Genomic DNA, 18,276 nt, shown 5'->3' with positions numbered 1-18,276 from the left:
GTAGCGAGGGGACACCTTTGAATTGGGCTTCTTTTTGCTTAAGTTGGGAGCTGTGTGGAAGAAGTAAGATTTGAGCTTAATTTTACTAAAACAAATTTTTTTTATTGAGGTATAGTTGATTTACAATATTATATAAGTTTCAGGTGTACAACACAGTGATTCACAATTTTTAAAGATTATACTCCATTTATAGTTGTTATAAAATATTGACTATATTCCCTGTGCTGTATACTATATCCCTGTAGTTTATGTTATACATAGTAGTTCGTACCTCTTAATCCCCTACTCTTATGTTGCCCCTCCCCCCAATTTGAGCTTAATTTTAAAGAATGAGAATAAGGAAGTTTGGCAGCTGGAGGGAAAGGCTACTTTATTAAGTGGGCCAAGAAAAAGTGAAACTGATGGCCCTGGTCCATTCTGACACTTTGAGTCCTGACTGCATGCATAGGCATCATTACTTACTGAAGAAGTCCCAAGACCATGGAGTGTAGAGTCTAAGGTGTTTAGCCACATAATAATGGAAAAGGAGATGTCATAGATGAGATAGTGTTTTTAAAAAGAGCCGGCCAAGCCAGATCAGAAACTTCATTTTGAGAGGAGGCCTGGGGTGAGGTCTAAAGTGGCCTGTTAACAGGGCTTGGATGCCGGGGAGGCATCAGTGAGAGAAGCCAAGCAAGTCTTATTATATTCCTTGAAGGGTGGGAGCAGGCAAGACGTATAAACTCACGGCTTCTCATCTCTGCTTGGGGATCTCCTGAAAAATTATACCAAGCAGGTACCTTGATTGGGTTGAAAGATGGCTTGGAGCAGAATAGGGCCTGTGTTTTATGGAATGGCTTCTCTTTGCTGTATGGGTTCTGGGTCTCAGTCAGGGTTGGGAGAGGAAGTTTGTACTCCCTGAGTATTATTTGGAGAAGGCTCTCTCTGATTTGGAGTCCTCTTCCTTTTTCAGGGCCTGCTTGTTCTGACGGCCCCCAGAAGGGTGCTGAGCCCCAGGAGGGATGGTAGGTAGGCTCTCCTTCACAGCACATCTTTTGACCTCCTTATACCAGCACCTGTTCCAGCTGGTTTGTTCCCGCAGCTTGTGGTTGGAAGCCAGTCACCTGGGGGCATTATCTCCTTAAGTGATGCTGGTATTCCGGGGCCTGGGAGGGCAGATGTCATCACTCCTGTTTTGCAAGTGAAAAAAGACTTCTTGGAGTTAAGTGGCTTGTCCAAGGTCACAGTGATAGAACCAGAACCCCAGTCCAGATCCTCTGAGAGTGTGGCTGGCCAAACAGCCCTGCCCTGCTGGGTATTTACCCTCAGCTCCCCTGCTCTTCCTTTTAATTCATCTTGCAAACTGAAACCAGGCTAATCTTTCTTTCTTTTAAAGAAATATTTATTTATTTATTTTGGCTGCGCTAGGTCTTAGTTGTGGCATGCATGTGGGATCTAATTCCCCGACCAAGGATGGAACCCGGCCCCCTGCACTGGAGCGTGGAGTCTTACCCACTGGTCCACCAGGGAGGTCCCCAGGCTAATCTTTCCAAAATACCCATTCACCCTGTCATGTAAGAAAACCTGCGGTTATTCTTCACTGCGACAGGATATATCCATCAACATCTCTCTCCGCACCCCTTAGCTTTAGTTGCATTGTGGGGTGGGAGGTGAAGGTGGGCAAGTGTTTTCCTCCCTATCCAGCCTAACATCTCTTATTTCCTACCTATCCAGCCTCATTCCAAATCTGATTCATCCTCCAGGTTCAGTCTCTGCTCCACACTGACCTCCCTAACCTCATTTATCATTGACACTACTTATTTTTGTTTGGCTTCCAAGCCATCCTGGCCCATCAGGGTTGGTATTTGTGGTGTAGTTCTCTTTAGAGATGCTTTTCAACGATCTTTTCCAATCTCTCCAAGTCTAGTTGAATTTGTCAGCTCCTTGAGGGCAGGGCCAACAGTGTCTGCTTCTTTGATGTGGGGAGGGAGAGGGAGGGAGGGAGAGAGGGAGAGAGAGAGAGAGAGTGTATATGTATGTATATATATACACATATATATTCTTCTTGGGGGGAGGGGCCTCTGCTCAGGAGGAGGGAACTTGAAATGGTTGAAGCTGCACCTGGAGGCTCCACCTGGAGGCTCCAAAGGAGTGCAGTCTTGAGCAGCAGATGTTTGTGCCTGGGAATGAAGGAATTGCTATACTTCTGAACTCCTCCTCCCCACCCCCCAACCCCGCACCTTGCAAACAGGAAAATGAGACATCCAAGGCTGACCCAGAGTGACCTAGGGGACCCAGGGACTTGGCCAGGAAGTGATTTTCAAAGCCTGAACTCCTCACGCCACGCCGTTTAAGGCAGAGGAGACCACCCCCGGCAACGCTCCCAGTTCCCGTTCTGGAGCGCTCCCAGTTTTGTACGGGCGCTTTCTGCCCATCTCTGTGTGCTTTGAGTTTTCCTACAGTTTCCTGGGCCTCTTCGCTCATCTGTAAGCTTTTCCTTTTTTTTTTTTTTTTGGTTGTGCTGCTGAGACTCACTTTTAACAACTTTCTCCTGTCTCTCCCAGACGGCCCGAAAGCTCCTCTCTCCTTTTGCCTGAGCTCCTGGTTCTCTGGGCGCTCGCACCTTACCTCCGCGGCTGGAGGGCAGCCCCTTCCCTCCCGGTTCGCCTCCTTCCCTCCCCGCGCGGCCCGCGGGCTCCCGGCCTCGCCCCCCGGCTCCGCGCCGGGCTCTGGCGGAGTTGGGGGAGAGGGGGCGGGGAAGGCTGGCCGGTTGGAGGGGCCGGGCACCGCCTCCAGCCTGGCCTGGGCGGGGCCCTGGGAACGGGCGGAGGCCCAGCCGCGCCCCCAGGCCCCAGCGCCGGCCCGCGCCCCTCGGACCGAAGGAGAGGGGCTGGCCCACTGCCAGCGTCTGAGAGCCGGCCCCCTCCCCCGGCCCGCTCGCAGCCAACCAGGCACTCCAGCGGGGCCCACGTGACCTGGAGTTCTAGACAAAGAAAATGTTCAATCCCTCCCCCCCACCTCCCCCCTCCCCCTCTCTCTGGCCCCCTCCGCCCCCCAGCCCCATCGCCCCCTTCCCCTCCCCCCAGACGGGCAGCTACTTACAGAGCTTCAGGGCTGGGGCTCACACCTGAGCCGGACCACAGAGGGGCTGCACCTGGCCTTATGGGTAGGTTCCTGGATGGAGCCCTGGGGAAACTGGGGGCGGGGAGGCGGCCGGGGCCGGTGGGAGGATCTCTGGGCCTGCAGCCCTCTGGGCTTGAGAAGAGTCAAGTCTGCCTCCCCGGCCCGCAGGAGCTGGCTCCCCTGCCTGGCCTGAGTTCTGGAGATGCTGAGTTACTGCTGTCCCACCCACTTCCTCCTCAGGAGCCCCAAGCCCCACTCCTTCCTGCGCTCAGGTGGGACCAGGCGGCTCAGGGGCCAGCAAGAGCAGGCCTGGTGTGAGCCTGGGGCAGTGGTCAGCGAAGGCTGGGGGGCAGGCCCCGGCCCGTGGAGTTGGGCTAGCAGCGGCGGTTTTGCTGAGCTGGCTGGCAGATGGGTTGTTGGCATTTCCTTGCTGACCTGTGTTCCTGGCTGGTGGACCACGCCGTCCTCAGGCCGTGCCAAGCTTGTGGCCTCTTGAGAGGGACAGTTTCCTCTCCTGCCTGTTCCTGGGAGCCACCGTCAGGCCGCCAGAAAGAAGTGGTGTCAGGGTGGGAGGGAGCAGTGTGACCCTGACAGGGGGCTCTGGGGTGGCCTGACGCCGGCCTGTGACGGGAGAGGCACCTGGGACAGCCCGGGGTCCGCGTGGGTCCCTGGACCTCTGACCTTTGGAATGGGAAGCAGCCTGAGTCGCGGAGGGAGGTGGAGGCGGGACAGCTGCCCGAGGAGATGGGACTGGATGGGGAGGCCATGCCTCCACCAGAGTGGAGTTACCAGTGGCTCTCCAGGCAGAACAAACTCCAGGCCAAGTGGCCTCCTCGAGCCGCCGTAGTGGGGCTGGTGTGGTGTCTTCCTGATCCTGCCCAATCTCTTGGCTACTCTGGGGTGGGACCTTGTGAACTGAGGTGGGGGGGAGCCTTTAGCCCAAAAGCCCCAGCCCAGAGTTAACCCTTATTTCTCCTCTTGTCCGGGGGGTTGGCATGAACGTGGAAAAGGGGCCTCCCGCACTGCCCTAGGCAAGTCTATTCTAATGAGCCCCTCCCCCACCCAGCTACCCTCTCGCCCCTTCTTCCCCTTTCCTCTTGCCTCCTGCTGCTAACCCACCCCCTTCTTCCTTCCCCCACCCCTGCTGGCCTTGTCCCGATGGAGGCCCCTTCCTCCCCTGCCTGCCAAACCATGCTGGGTGCGTGTTCTCCTGCACCTACTGGGTTGGGGGCGCTTAACAGCCATCAGCAGCACCGTCTGACAAGCTGGGGGAAGTTGTGGGGGAAGAATAATGTTCAGGAACTCACTGTGGAGGGGTTGAGAAAAGAGACAAAGGGGCTGAGGGGGAGTGAGGAGGGTGGTGTCAGGCACGACTGCCTTCTAGACTGGGGGAGGCCGGGGGGAGCCCGACGCGCGCGCCCCGGCCCCCCCCCCCCAGTGTTGCTTGCTGTGGATCCTTTCCCCCTGCCGCCTCTTGCCACCTGCGCACCTTGTTCTGGCTGAGGGGGCCCGTCGCCCCTGGAAACTGGGTCTTTTGGCAGAATGGTGCTGCCTTCCAGCCAAGGCAGCACCCTGGTCTAGGTCAGCGGCCGTGCCTGAAGTTCACGGAGGCATGGTGGAGGGAAGGGAGCAGAGACTGCTAGGCAGGGCATTTATCTCAGCAGATCTGGCCCTGGGATAGCGCTGCTGCAGCTGACAATTCTGAGAGAGAACCTCTCTCCCCACAGGGTTGAGTGCACACCTAGGCACACCTTGTGGGTGAGGAGGAGGTAGATTTTAGGAAGGGGTGGGGCAGAATCCCCCAGGTGAGGGTGGGGCTTGGGAGGGAGGAGCAGGTCCTCTGCGTTCTTCCACCCCCCCCCCAACCCACCCCAGAGCTCTCTCTCCCAGCTGTTTGTGGGCTGGGGGCAAAGGATGCTTTATCCCATTTTAGAATTTGTTGAGTCAGAGAAAGAACTAGGACTTCCATCCTCGTGTTTTAGGAATTGCCACAAGAAGCAGATTTGGTCTGTGGCCAGGAGGCAAAGACTTGAAGATAGAACAAAATAAAATGAATCTAAGAGACAGTAGACCATTGAGCTGTTCTTAACCTGGGACCTGGGGGTCCATTGACAGGCTTTGGAGAGTCCTTGGAATTCTTGGTACATACATATGTCAGCTTCTCAAACCAGTCAGAAAAGGTTAACAGAAATCCTTCAGTTCGAACTCCTTTTTAGGTGGAGCAACTCAAGGGACTGCTCCAAAGTCAGCTGTTAATTAGTTGCAAGGCTAAGACAGGACTATAAATGCTGTGACTTCCAGCTTAGAGGTCTTATACTCCAGGTAATCTTGAGGGTGGGTTTGTATTCACAGCTCTAAGTTCTCAGGGAAAGCTTCATGTTGAAGATGGGATTTTTTTTCCCTTTGAATCTGGTGTGGTGAAAGCGGGTGCAGAGCCTTGAAGCTTGAGGGCCACGTGTCCTAGATTCAGCTGTTGGGGTGAGATGGGTGAGATTAGGTTGAATGGCCCTCAGAGCTAAGTATCAGGTATTTCATTCTCCTCTGCAGGGTGATGGGAATACTGGAGCAGGTTTTGAGAAGGAATGGGCATGCAGGTCATAGCCTGAAAGATGAGCATGAGATGGTGAAAGGATGGAGGCTGTTCAAATTGGGAGAATACTTGGGTTTGGATTAATTTGTCAGTGGGATGGCAGAGAGGATGCCTGGCTATACTGTGGACTCCCTAAATAGTTGTTGAAAGAATAAGTGTATTTATGGATCTGAAAGGTGCACGTAGAAAGAAGGCATAGAATCTGGTGACAACATACATTAGATGTAATCCTGAGAACTCCAGGATGGCGTGTGAGCACGGGAGCAGGCAAGCTCTTCTGGGGCTTTTCGTGGTGGTTGAGCAGATGGGGAAGGAACCGTGCACTCTGAACACAAAACAGTGATTTCATCGTTACGTATCACAACAAAGCTAGAATTGTGGTCTGGAAGCCAAGACCAGGAAGAGAAGGGGTCGATTGCCCAGGAAAACTGTGGAGAAAAGGACAAGAGGATCCATTTCTAGATCGGGGAGTAAGACAGGAGAGGATGGAGCCAAGGTCTGTGCCTAATCTAAGGTGCATGATTAGTATCTGAATAGAATTGATCTTTCCGTATCAGAGGATGGGCAACTGATGATGCTGACAATTGAGGAAGATTAGACGAGGGAGGAAGATCTCCTAAGAGGCAGAGAAGGCTGGAATTGAGCCAAGTGATCTGAGCTCACCTCTCAACTTCAAGTCTTTTCTGTTTTCCGTGACAAGCTGGTTGAGTTGATGAGGGAGGAACTCCTCTCTCCAGCCCCTTACCTTCTGTCACTGTCTCCAGACCGTGGAGAGATTGAGAAGAGCCCCTTGAGTATCAGCTCAAGGTAACTTCTGTTCCTTGTTTCCCCAGGCTGAGAAGAAAGCCAAGGTGATTGCAGTAATGAATGCTGTCGAAGAAAACCAGGGGTCCACCGAGTCTCAGAAGGTGGAGGAGGCCAGTCCTCCTGCTGTGCAGCAGCCCACCGACCCCGCATCCCCCACTGTGGCCACCACGCCTGAGCCCGTGGGGGCTGACGCTGGGGACAAGAACGCCGCCAAAGCAGCTGATGATGAACCGGAGTACGAGGTGAGCGGCTGGCTTCACCTGCCTCGTCCAGCTCCTCCCGTCCTGCTCTCTCTACCCGACCCCAGGCCTCTTTGTCTCTCCAGTCTCGCTCTGTCCATTCAGATGGCGCTCCCTCCTGGCTGTCCTGACCCTCAGATGCCCAGGGCTGGGGTTGCTTTGGGGGGAATCAGGGTGGCAGGGCCTCGTGACCACCATGTAATGACTTCTGCTCCTTGGGGCTCCAGGACGGCCGGGGCTTTGGCATTGGGGAGCTGGTGTGGGGGAAACTGCGGGGCTTCTCCTGGTGGCCAGGCCGCATTGTGTCTTGGTGGATGACGGGCCGGAGCCGAGCAGCAGAAGGCACCCGTTGGGTCATGTGGTTCGGAGATGGCAAGTTCTCAGTGGTGAGTCATGGGGTTTGGCGGTAGCCTGGCAGGGGCGGGCGGGGAGGAAGGGGTCTTGGTCCCAGGGCCCCTGGTTTTGTCTGGGGGCGTGGTTTGGAATTGGGATGGTAGGAGGGGGCTCTGCTCGTCCCCACTCTGTATATGTGTAATTGGAGGAAGCCCTTGAGATAATTAGGTTGCACTCCAAGAGTCGGATGCTTTCCAGGAACCCTGTACCCAGAATTCCCTTCCACCTGCATTCAGGTCCTCCCCGACACCGGGGCTTGGACTCCTCCTTTACGTCATGTAATTATTTACTGGTGCATCCGGTCCTCTTGAGGGCAGAGGCCGGGCCCTAATGCCCCCACCCCTGACCACACCGGCCAAGTGGTGGGCGCTCGGTGAGTGTGGAAGGAGGAGCAAACGAGGGCGGGTTGTGCCTTCAGGTGTGTGTGGAGAAGCTGATGCCGCTGAGCTCCTTCTGCAGCGCCTTCCACCAGGCCACCTACAACAAGCAGCCCATGTACCGCAAGGCCATCTACGAAGTACTGCAGGTCAGTGCCCCTCTGAGGGACTCAGCAGGGGGAGCTCAGGCGGCAGGGACCACCGTTGGTCTGGAAGCTGGAGCACAGGGGTTAGGCCTGGTCAGAGGGTCTGCCTGGGAGGCCCTCGGGCCTCCTTTTCTCCTTACTCGTTTCCTTTCTGCACCTTCTCCCACCTCTTGCCTGAGCCCACCTTCGCTACTCTCCCCACACGTGTTGCCCTCCAGGTGGCCAGCAGCCGAGCGGGGAAGCTGTTCCCGATGTGCCACGACAACGACGAGAGCGACACTGCCAAGGCCGTGGAGGTGCAGAACAAACAGATGATCGAGTGGGCCCTGGGAGGGTTCCAGCCCTCTGGCCCCAAGGGCCTGGAGCCCCCAGAAGGTAAACGCAGGTGCACCAGCAGCTCCGCACCCAGGCTAGGAAAGCCGTGCTTAGGTAGGGCTGTCAAGGCCTCCTCCATCAAGCTTCGCAGTGGGAATGGCCGCCGTCTCCCTCTCCCTGGGGCCAGGTAGGGGCAGTGCCACTCTGGGACTTTGAACAAGCTGCTCCCCCTTGGCTTGCTGGCACTGGAGACTTGGGAGCTAGGGACAAGCTGGGCACCGGGCCGCACCCTGCTACACCCCGTTGTAGGTAGATGGTCCAGGGGGAGAGAGCTGGGATTCCTCGTCAGCCAGTAACCGTGACCTCATCACGTGCTTTCCCGATCCAGAGGAGAAGAACCCCTACAAAGAAGTTTACACAGACATGTGGGTTGAACCCGAGGCAGCTGCCTATGCACCGCCCCCACCAGCCAAAAAGCCCCGAAAGAGCACAACTGAAAAGCCCAAGGTCAAGGAGATAATTGATGAACGCACAAGAGGTAGTTGGCCTGGCTCTGGAGAGAGCGGCAGGGTGAGGCCGGCGTTCAGAGGAGTGGGCGTGACCCTCGAGGCCTCCTCTGACGCCGGGCTCTCCTCCCCTCTGCAGAGCGGCTGGTGTACGAGGTGCGGCAGAAGTGCCGGAACATCGAGGGTGAGTCCTGAGGGGGCAGCTGGGCCTTGGCCCTGGGAAGTCAATTGTCTGTTCCACTTGGGCCCTAAGGTGGTGGCCGGCACAGAGTACTATAGGTACAGAGAAAGGTACGATGCCGTGGGACATCAGTACTTGGTGACAGGATGTGTCCTGCATGTCCCACCACCTCCAGCCTGCTTGACACACACATCTATTTTCTGGTGCGACGATCTTTCCTGTCGGTGGTGGGGACTGGTCATTAGGGTTTGGGACACTCCAGTGGGTCAGAGAAGGGTGGCCTCTCTTGGATCTGAACTTGCCCTTTTACCTTTCCTCACCTTCTCTCATCTGGGGGTCATTAGCGCATCCCATGTCTGTCTCCCTTGGCCTAGTGATAGTGTGTCCAGCTTGGGGCCCTCAGGGCCAGGAAGGATGAGGGCAGGGGCCCAGGCCTTAAGGATTGACTGCCCAAGGACATCTCCAGAGTAACCCAGGGTCAGGCCCTGTTCTTACAAGTGGGTTCTTACCCTCGTACCATGCCTTTCCTGGAAGGCGGCATTGCTGCTCAGGGAGATGCGTGGGCTCCTGAGATTGCGGCCACACTGCCTTGCCTCCCTGTTCCGTGGGGCCGCTTCCAGACTCTTTCCTGCCTTCTTTTCTGGCTACTGCTCCAGCACGCCCCTTGTTATAGCTTTTCTGGAGCCGGGCTTTGGCCCAAGGGGGGAGGGGGCCCTTCTGTGACACTCACTCTGCTTCCTCTGCTTTCCAGACATTTGCATCTCTTGTGGAAGCCTCAACGTCACCCTGGAACACCCTCTTTTCATCGGAGGAATGTGCCAAAACTGCAAGGTAGGGGCACACCCAGCAGAGACGAAGCCCCTGGCTGACCACACCTCCTGGCCTCTGGGCTGTAGGCACCTGGGGTAGCTAGCTGTGGGGGTGACTCCGAGGTTTGCTCTTGAAGCAGAGTCCTGATAAAATGGACCCTTGGGTTTCAAGCGTTTGACTTGCTGTTGCTTTTCCTCGGAGAGATCCTTGCCCCCTCTAAAGCCCCATTCACGTCCCCAGATGTGGGCTCCCAATGTCACAGTCACTAGTGTGAAGTGGGCGTGGACAGGCTGATGGGTGGGTCGCTGTGCCCTGGGTGCGGGGGACCACAAGGCGGTGCGGGCCTTCTTTTCCAGGCCTTCCCACGTGCCTCTCCTTGGTTTGTCCACTGCAGTGGGGAGACATGGTGTCCCCTTCCCAGATCTGTGGTCTGGGCTGGACCCTGGCTGGATGGGTGGCGGGGTCGTGTCTCCAGGGCTGTGTCGAGGTTTTAAGGCCAAAGCCCAGAGGCTGGGTTCATAGCCTGCCTTCGCCCTGGCTGGCCTGGGTGCTGCCCGGTGGTCTCTGAGCCTCCGCCGTGCTCCCTAGAACTGCTTCCTGGAGTGCGCGTACCAGTATGATGATGACGGCTATCAGTCCTACTGCACCATCTGCTGCGGGGGGCGCGAGGTGCTCATGTGCGGGAACAACAATTGCTGCAGGTGAGGCCCCGCCCCCGCGCGTCGTAGCCCTCCCTCTTTGCCCTGCACTGCGGCCACACTCCATCTGGGACTGGCCTTGGGGTGAGAGTCCCCTCCGCTCCACTGGGCTTCCTTCCAGGTGCTTTTGCGTTGAGTGTGTGGATCTCTTGGTGGGGCCGGGAGCTGCGCAGGCGGCCATTAAGGAAGACCCCTGGAACTGCTACATGTGCGGGCACAAGGGCACCTACGGGCTGCTGCGGCGGCGAGAAGACTGGCCCTCTCGGCTCCAGATGTTCTTCGCCAATAACCACGACCAGGAATTCGTGAGTGCTGGGCCGAGGGTGGCTCTTTTCACCCCCCGCCTGCCAAAGCCAGAGGGCAGACTCCACCAGAGTGAGAGCGCTTCGGTTGGTCGGGGGCCTGGGGGCTGGGCAGGCAGCGGGGCCTGAGCTGCGAGCGGGCTGTGCAGGTCTGGAAATCCCAAGTGCTCACAGTTGGCTGTGAGGCCAGCCCCGCGTGCGGGTCTGTAGGACACTCCTGGACACTCACCTGGCCTGTTGTGCTGGCTGCCTAGGACCCTCCGAAGGTTTACCCACCTGTCCCAGCTGAGAAGAGGAAGCCCATCCGGGTGCTGTCCCTGTTTGATGGAATCGCTACAGGTGAGAGTCATTGGCATCTTTGTCCTGGGACATGGGAGCTGGGCTCAGGGGACTGTGTGTGCGTAACTTTGGCAAAACAGAGTGACAGTTAACATTACAACTGTTAAAATACTGCCATAAGGAGGAAACTTTTGTGTTCAATGAAAAGTAAAAGTAAGTGGTAAACCAGCATGTTTGGTGGGCATTCCCTTAGTGGGGGCGCGAGGCCGGGGTCGGGGGACGGGAACGGGGGCAGTGGGAGGGAGGCGCTCCAGCAGAGGATAGAGCGATCACTGGTCAGAGACTATCGAAGATTTTCACAGAACCTCAAAGGACAGACTTGGCGACCAAAGCAAAATCATAGGCAGCCCTGTTGTGCTTTGATTATAAGTCGCAGTGAAAAACAAACTCTAAACAAGAGAGTCTAAAGAATATTTAAATCGCCCGTAATCCTATGATTAGTGTTTTGGTATATGTCCTTTTACGTTTTTAGATTTCAGAATTTTTTTTCTGTGCATGTGTGTGTTTATATAATCATACGTAGATAGATAAATAAAACAAAAGGATAGTAAAATGCATAGTAAATAGTAAAATGTGTCGTAACGTGCCTTTTCATTTATGATATCATGACTGGTTTTTCATGTCAACCAATATAGAACTACATTATTTATAAATGCTACATAGGATTCCCTGGAGGGAAACTACCATAATTTATTTAATGAACCCCCTATTTTGGTTGTTTACTTTTTTCCCCACCGCTATGAGCAGTTCTGTGACAAGCATCCTCGTACGTGCATCTTTATATACTTAAACCATTAACTTTTAGGGAATACTGGGTCACCGTGTAGCCACTGTTTTTAATTTCATGTGGTTCTTGACATGAATACTCATATACACCCCTCAGCCCTGCCCCAAGGCTGAGGCTTTTCAGTCCTTAGGAAACGAGTAGTGCTCCTCAGAACTTGTCTTCATGGGACCAAAGGGAGATAGATGGGCAGGCTGGGCCCAGAGACCTTGGCCAGAGGGTGGGGAAGGCACCTGGGCCAGATGTCTGTCTTCTGTTCCCAGCTCAGTGCTGATGTCATGTGAACCTAAAGGAGTTAATGTACAGCTTTGGTTTCCCAGGCTAGCACCTTGAAGCCTTCTTAAGCCATGTCACACTCCAAGAGGCCGTGCAGGCTCCTTGTGGGGAGGTCTTTTGGGAGCAGTGGGAATGGTGCTGTGTCTCTTGACACAGGGCCTGTTCTGTTTCCTTGCCTCAATTCAGCAAGCCTTTGTGGAAGGGCCATGGTCAGGAAGTGTGAGTAGTCAGTTCAGGAGGAAACACACTGACTGAGACCGCCCACTCTGTCTTGAAGACATTTGCAACCCAAGAGAAGGGCTGGCTTAGGCATGCGAGCTGCTCTGAGGTGGAGGAGGTGCCACCTCAGAAGGTGCTGGGGCTTACAGAGGAGGGGAGGCCATCCTGGGGGCTGTAGGGTGGGGTGGGCATCAGTGAAACCTTTCTAGAGTAGGTGGCATTTACCTTGAGTCTTGACGGATGGTTGAATTTTGCGGCAGGAGGTGATAGAAGGGCTGAGGAAGGACCAGTGTATGCAAGATACAGAAAAAGCAAAGCCCACCCAGAAGTCACCTGTTGTTGTCCCTGGTTCCAGAAACCCCCTGCTGTCCTGTCTTGACTGTTTTCTGAGTAGATCAAATTAGGCGTGAAAGAGCCTCGATGTAACAACCTATCCGATGTCCTTGTTATTGATACTCCAGTTTGATCCAGAAGTCTGCTGCAGCTTTCAGGGCAGGGTAGGGCTTGGGCCTGCCTTTGATCCGTGTGTCCGGCTGGCCCAAGGGACCCCCTGCAAAGACTTGGGTGCCAGGGAGGTGACCCAGTGACGGTGCATTTTGCTGGCTGGCACAGGGCTTCTGGTGCTGAAGGACTTGGGCATTCAGGTGGATCGCTACATCGCTTCCGAGGTGTGCGAGGACTCCATCACGGTGGGCATGGTGCGGCACCAAGGGAAGATCATGTACGTCGGGGACGTCCGCAGCGTCACGCAGAAGCATGTATGTCAGTGCCGCCACGGCCCCGCCCACCTTCTCTACGTCACTTAGCTCCGGGGACAGCGCCAACTCCTCTCATTTTGTCCATTTGCTCTTTTCCTTTCTCCCCCCTCCCCCGTTGATCTCTCTCCCTCCTTCTCTTCCATTTCCCTCCTTGTCTCTAGAGGATCGGGGCAGATTCCAGTGGGAATTGGGGGCCAGGCTTCTTGGGCCTGGCTGGTTTCCGGGCCCTCTTGAGTGGAGCGCTGTGGGTTGCAGTGAGGTTCCCATCCTCCCAGTACTGCTGGCGAAAGGTTCGCCAGCCTCCATTTTGGGGAGGGGGGGATCTGGCGGGATCCTGCCTGAGTGGCCCCTTGCTTTTCCAGTTATCCATGTCGACCTCGAACTACAGGCCCTCAGGCATCCTGAAGGGCATATGGAGGGGTTCAGATGGTCCAGACACCTGCCCAAGGTGCGCAGAGCACAGAGTACCTTTCATTCAGCTGCCCAGCCTGGACCGCTGTTCCCCCTGAGTGGCTGCTTTTCCTGCTGGGGGCACACTGGTTTCCCCACTGGCCTCAGAGATTGTCCAGTTCAGTCCTTTCCCTCTATTATTTAGGAAACAGCCCAGAGAGCCTCAGTGACTTGCCCGTGGCTGCACTGTGTGTGCGCGTGTGTGTGTATATGAATGTATGTGTGTATGTAGAGAGCATACAAAGCAGCCGGGTCTCTTCTCTCCCATGCCAAAGTACTTTTTTGCCAAATTCACAGATCATTTCTCTCTCCCTTTCTGCCTCTGTCCCCGGACATCAGGCCCATCACATTACCTTTATCCTCCCAGATCCAGGAGTGGGGCCCGTTCGATCTGGTGATTGGGGGCAGTCCCTGCAATGATCTCTCCATCGTCAACCCTGCCCGCAAGGGACTCTACGGTAGGTGCTGTACTCACCCCTCCGCCTTCTGAGCTGGTGCTTCCACACGTCAGTTTCCTACTTGGATATTTCTGCCCTGGGACGGCTACTCCCAAACGACCCTGTCCTCCCCTGCCCTCCCCGTGCCCGGGCCACACCACTGTCTCCTGCAGACAGCCCCAGCTGATGGCTTTCTCTTCCGACCTCTCAGAGGGCACTGGCCGGCTCTTCTTTGAGTTCTACCGCCTCCTGCATGATGCGCGGCCCAAGGAGGGAGATGATCGCCCCTTCTTCTGGCTCTTTGAGAATGTGGTGGCCATGGGCGTTAGTGACAAGAGGGACATCTCGCGATTTCTCGAGGTATAGCCAGCACCCTTGGTTTGGCCAGCTCACTAATGGCTTCTACCTTGGACTGCTGCTTTATCCCTGTCTCATCTGCATTGTGGAGCTGGGGACTGGTGACTTCCGCTTTGCAAGGGGTCCGTTTGGGAAGCTCTGGGCTTCCCAAGTAGACAGGGAGGAAGCCCACCTCGGACAGAACCCGTGGTCTCACTGTAAGAGGTGGTGTGTGGGTGTGGGCCTCAGCACTTGGAGGACCTGACTGTTGTAAACAGGGTGGAGTGCCAGACTCCTGGGCTTGGGGGTCTGTGTGGTGTTTCCCTGGGGGAACCTTTGAGATGCCAGAATCAATTTTCCCAACCAGAATGGCTTGTCCTCGCTCCCTGGCACCGTGACGGATGCTTTATGGCACCTGGGAAGAAAACACAGCTTATCTCAGTTTCTTTTTTTTTTTTTTTTTTTTAATTTTTATTTTATTTATTTATGGCTGTGTTGGGTCTTCGATTCTGTGCGAGGGCTTTCTCTAGTTGTGGCAAGCGGGGGCCACTCTTCATCGCGGTGCGCGGGCCTCTCACTATCGCGGCCTCTCTTCTTGCGGAGCACAGGCTCCAGACGCGCAGGCTCAGTAATCGTGGCTCACGGGCCCAGTTGCTCCGCGGCATGTGAGATCTTCCCAGACCAGGGCTCGAACCCGTGTCCCCTGCATTGGCAGGCAGATTCTCAACCACTGCGCCACCAGGGAACCCCCTTATCTCAGTTTCTATTTCCCATTATGTGGGTCCCAACTTGGCTGAGCCTGGTTTGGGCTGTGCACAGAGGGTTTCTGCAGCCAGAGTCTTTCTCGGGGCGGGCAGTCTGGGAGCCCGAGCCTGTGCTCCCAAGTCTTGGGGACAAACACCTCAAGCTGGTGTTCTGACTCTACACCTCAAGCTGGTGTGTTTGGCTCATAATGTGGACGTACTACAGTGAACACACCCGCATTCGTTGGAACTTTCTTTCTCAAAGCCTCCGGGTAAGCTGGAGCTGTGTGGTCCAGTGTGGTGGGCATCTGCCATGTGTGGTATTTAAATTGACATTAAAATTCCTCAGTCACACCAGCCTCCTCTCAAGTACTCTGCCATCTGCAGCTGGTGGGCTAGTGGCCACTACATGGAACAGTGCAGGTAGAACGTTTCCATCATCGCAGTGTGGACTGTGCGGGTCTAGACTGTTCCAGTGGGAGCATGTGGAACGTAGCTGGGTTTAATTCCAGCTTTTCCTGGGGGCTTCAGGCTCTCCCAGTGTGGCCTCTTGAGAGAGAAGTAAGAGCCTTCGAGGCTCTAAACTAGCAAGTTTCCTGGCACTCTTACATTTCTCTCTCATCTTTAACCTCTCTCCTGTTTTATAGTCCAACCCTGTGATGATTGATGCCAAAGAAGTGTCAGCTGCACACAGGGCCCGCTACTTCTGGGGGAACCTTCCTGGTATGAACAGGTTGGTGAGAGCTCCATGCCCAGGTGGCTGCGGGTGGGTGTCTGCAGGCAGGATGACGGCCCGAGGAGGGGGCCAGCCTCCCCTGCTGACCAGCTTGCTGCTCTGCCGTGTTCTTCTTTGTTTCCTTTTCCTTGAGGAAGAAGGGGAGTCAGGTGTAGAAAATACTTGCCTGAGAAACCAAGGACTAGTGGTCCCAAATGGGACCTTTAAAAAGCACACTCTTGACACAGAAGAGGACTCATCGTGCTGCTGAGTTATATGGTTGGTTCTCCTACGTTGGTGATGTGTCTAGAGTCAGCTGGTCCCTAGTCCCCTGAGGTAAAGCTGTGGAGGATGTGTTTGGGGATGGGAAAGAGAGTGGTGCCCACAGCTGGGCCACGTCCGGCTCCAGGAGAGAGAATCTCAAAGCAGCAGGCACCTTGCAGCTTAGAGGGCCCTGCTCCACTTATTATCCACACAGTTTGTTGGCTTCAAGTCCTTTTTTGGAAGGATGCTCTTCGTTTAGGTTACACAGAGATTTTAACGTCCAGGAATGAAGAAAATTTCATTTCTTCAGCGTAATAATCATACTATAAAAAGGCCTATGTGGAGAAAGGAATTCTGGTTGAGAGTTAGTGGTTCAAAAGCAGAGGGAGATCCACCCAATCTAGATATCTATTATGGAAAGAAATATCTTGCAGCATGTTTTGAGTGTGGATTTTAAGCCTCCTTGGTATACCTATAAATTGGGAACATCATTTAACCTGGCCTCAGTCATCTAATCTGCCTCTCTGCCAATAGCATGAAGTTTTAGGAACTTCCCCAGTCTCATACCCGTTTGGCAAAGCTGCCGTCTTTTGCGAGGGCTTGTTGCTGGGAGGGAGATGGGTCAGTGGGCAGCTGACCTGAAAACTGTCTCAGTGTCTCCCTAATGTTCCCAGGATGGATGTCTGTGCGTATTGGAAAAATGGATTGGCTTATGTAGTCCAGTATTTTTATGGAGCCAGTAACTCAGTGTACCCTGACAGACCTTGGGGGGATCGTTCTTACATGCTTCTTCCAACTCTAAAATTCTAGAACTCTGAGCTTCCAGGAGGAGCAGAGGTACCGCGAGGGACCAAGTAGAGTGTATATGCGCATAAACAGGGAGGAGTCTGGAGGCGCGATTTGACCACGGGTCCTGGGGTGATTCCCATGCAGAGATGGTGGACCGCTATGTGAAACCTTTATTAAGTAATCCTAAATGTCAGAAAAGGCCTGCAGCGAAGGTGATATTTAGTGATCTGGTCTGCCTTCTGAGAAGTGACACGTTCCGTGTCACAAAATTTTAGTCTTCTGGGGACTGTGCAGAATTTGTCTAGTTAACTGTACATTTAAGGTGTACAGTTTGATGAATTTCATCCAGTGTACAGACCCATGTAACCATCACCGTAGTCGAAATACAGAACATTCTGTCATGCCAAAGCTTGCTTTGTGATGGGTACTTTTAAGACTCAGTCTGTTTTTAAGTAACAGGTTTAAAAATAATTGGGCTTTTCCCCGTCTGGGCAGGCGTTGTCTGTTTATTTGTAGTTTGAGACCACTTTTGAATTTACCTGTAAGGATTAATGCTCGGTGGACTTGCGTCTGTGAGTGGCTGCAGTGTGTGTTGCATGTGTTTTGGGGAGTTTGAAGGGGGTTACAATGCACGTGGGTGACGGGGTCCTCTTTAATTTCCCCATGTGAGTCAGATGGCTGCTGGGTCAGGGCCCTGGGTGCATCCCTGCCATTGTCCTGGTTTCTGTTGTTACTCTCGCTCTTCTGCCTTCTAGGCCGTTGGCATCCACTGTGAATGATAAGCTGGAGCTGCAGGAGTGTCTGGAGCACGGCAGGATAGCCAAGGTTAGCCCCAGCGTCAAAGCCCTCTGCTTGGGGTGAGGAGAAGGGCAGGATGAGCTGGGGCAGCACCAGGGCTGTGTCCCGCCTGCAGAGGATGCAACTGAGGGGGCTGTGCATGCAGTTGGCCAGAGCGGGAGGGTCCGGGAGAAAGCCTGGAGGGCGGGGGGAGAGGTCAGGAATCCTTGCTGCCTGCAGCCCTTCCGTGCTGAGCTCGCCCGCTGGCCCTGTGGGAGGCAGACACTAAGACGTCTTTGCCAAGGTCCCTGCGTCTCCTACGGCTTTTGAATGATTGAGACAGGACCTATTGCACGAGCCTTCAGAGCAGAGCTTCTCCTGTGATGTGGAAGCTCCATTTCTCTCTGGAGAAACCTCCTGGGACTGCTGGCACCCCAAGGGTATCTTTGCGCCCCTGAGTAATTTGGCATCCTTTTGCCTGTAAGTCACTACCCCTGGGAAAAAACAATTCTTAGGAGACTTACGAAGGACAGTGGCTCAAGCTGCTGTCCGTCAAGCCCTTGGCCAGTGGGATTGGACTGAGGATGGCCGGGTGACCTCAGTCTAGGAAGAAGAGCAGGGCAGTGGGGTCTGCGGAGGCTCACGACTGGAGCCTGACCCCGGCCCCTGGATGGACCAGACCTTGTCACCTTTGGACGCAAAGGTGCCTGGCAGGAGCAGATGAGGGCTCATTTCTCTTTTCCTCTCCTTGTCTTCTAGTTCAGCAAAGTGAGGACCATTACTACTAGGTCGAACTCCATAAAGCAGGGCAAAGACCAGCATTTCCCCGTCTTCATGAATGAGAAAGAGGACATCTTATGGTGCACTGAAATGGAAAGGTACCCACTCATGCTGGTGTCGGGCAGGAGGGCGTGGGAGGGATC

The 18,276-nt window shown here is 54.7% G+C and overlaps 1 protein-coding gene across 6 annotated transcripts in view; it reads left to right on the top strand.

Annotated features, from left to right (window-relative positions):
* Positions 1-18,276, top strand: part of DNMT3A (DNA methyltransferase 3 alpha) — a 103,885-nt gene that overhangs the window by 78,380 nt on the left and 7,229 nt on the right. For 4 of the 6 annotated variants that reach the window (XM_061211213.1, XM_061211214.1, XM_061211212.1 and 1 more), the window contains 16 exons: positions 6,526-6,741; positions 6,966-7,124; positions 7,550-7,657; positions 7,873-8,029; positions 8,358-8,507; positions 8,615-8,659; positions 9,408-9,487; positions 10,055-10,167; positions 10,286-10,469; positions 10,721-10,805; positions 12,697-12,842; positions 13,660-13,750; positions 13,941-14,089; positions 15,456-15,541; positions 17,332-17,401; positions 18,113-18,231. In XM_061211213.1, the coding sequence (XP_061067196.1) occupies positions 6,526-6,741; positions 6,966-7,124; positions 7,550-7,657; positions 7,873-8,029; positions 8,358-8,507; positions 8,615-8,659; positions 9,408-9,487; positions 10,055-10,167; positions 10,286-10,469; positions 10,721-10,805; positions 12,697-12,842; positions 13,660-13,750; positions 13,941-14,089; positions 15,456-15,541; positions 17,332-17,401; positions 18,113-18,231 (1,958 nt within the window). Of the gene's footprint in view, positions 1-2,981; positions 3,146-6,525; positions 6,742-6,965; positions 7,125-7,549; positions 7,658-7,872; positions 8,030-8,357; positions 8,508-8,614; positions 8,660-9,407; positions 9,488-10,054; positions 10,168-10,285; positions 10,470-10,720; positions 10,806-12,696; positions 12,843-13,204; positions 13,291-13,659; positions 13,751-13,940; positions 14,090-15,455; positions 15,542-17,331; positions 17,402-18,112; positions 18,232-18,276 lie in introns of those variants that run through there. The other 2 variants (XM_061211216.1, XR_009703818.1) reach the window with 2 other exon arrangements.

Source organism: Eubalaena glacialis, chromosome 14, assembly GCF_028564815.1.
Source record: "Eubalaena glacialis isolate mEubGla1 chromosome 14, mEubGla1.1.hap2.+ XY, whole genome shotgun sequence".
Lineage (NCBI taxonomy): Eukaryota > Metazoa > Chordata > Mammalia > Artiodactyla > Balaenidae > Eubalaena > Eubalaena glacialis.
This window is presented reverse-complemented; position numbering and strand designations above follow the sequence as displayed.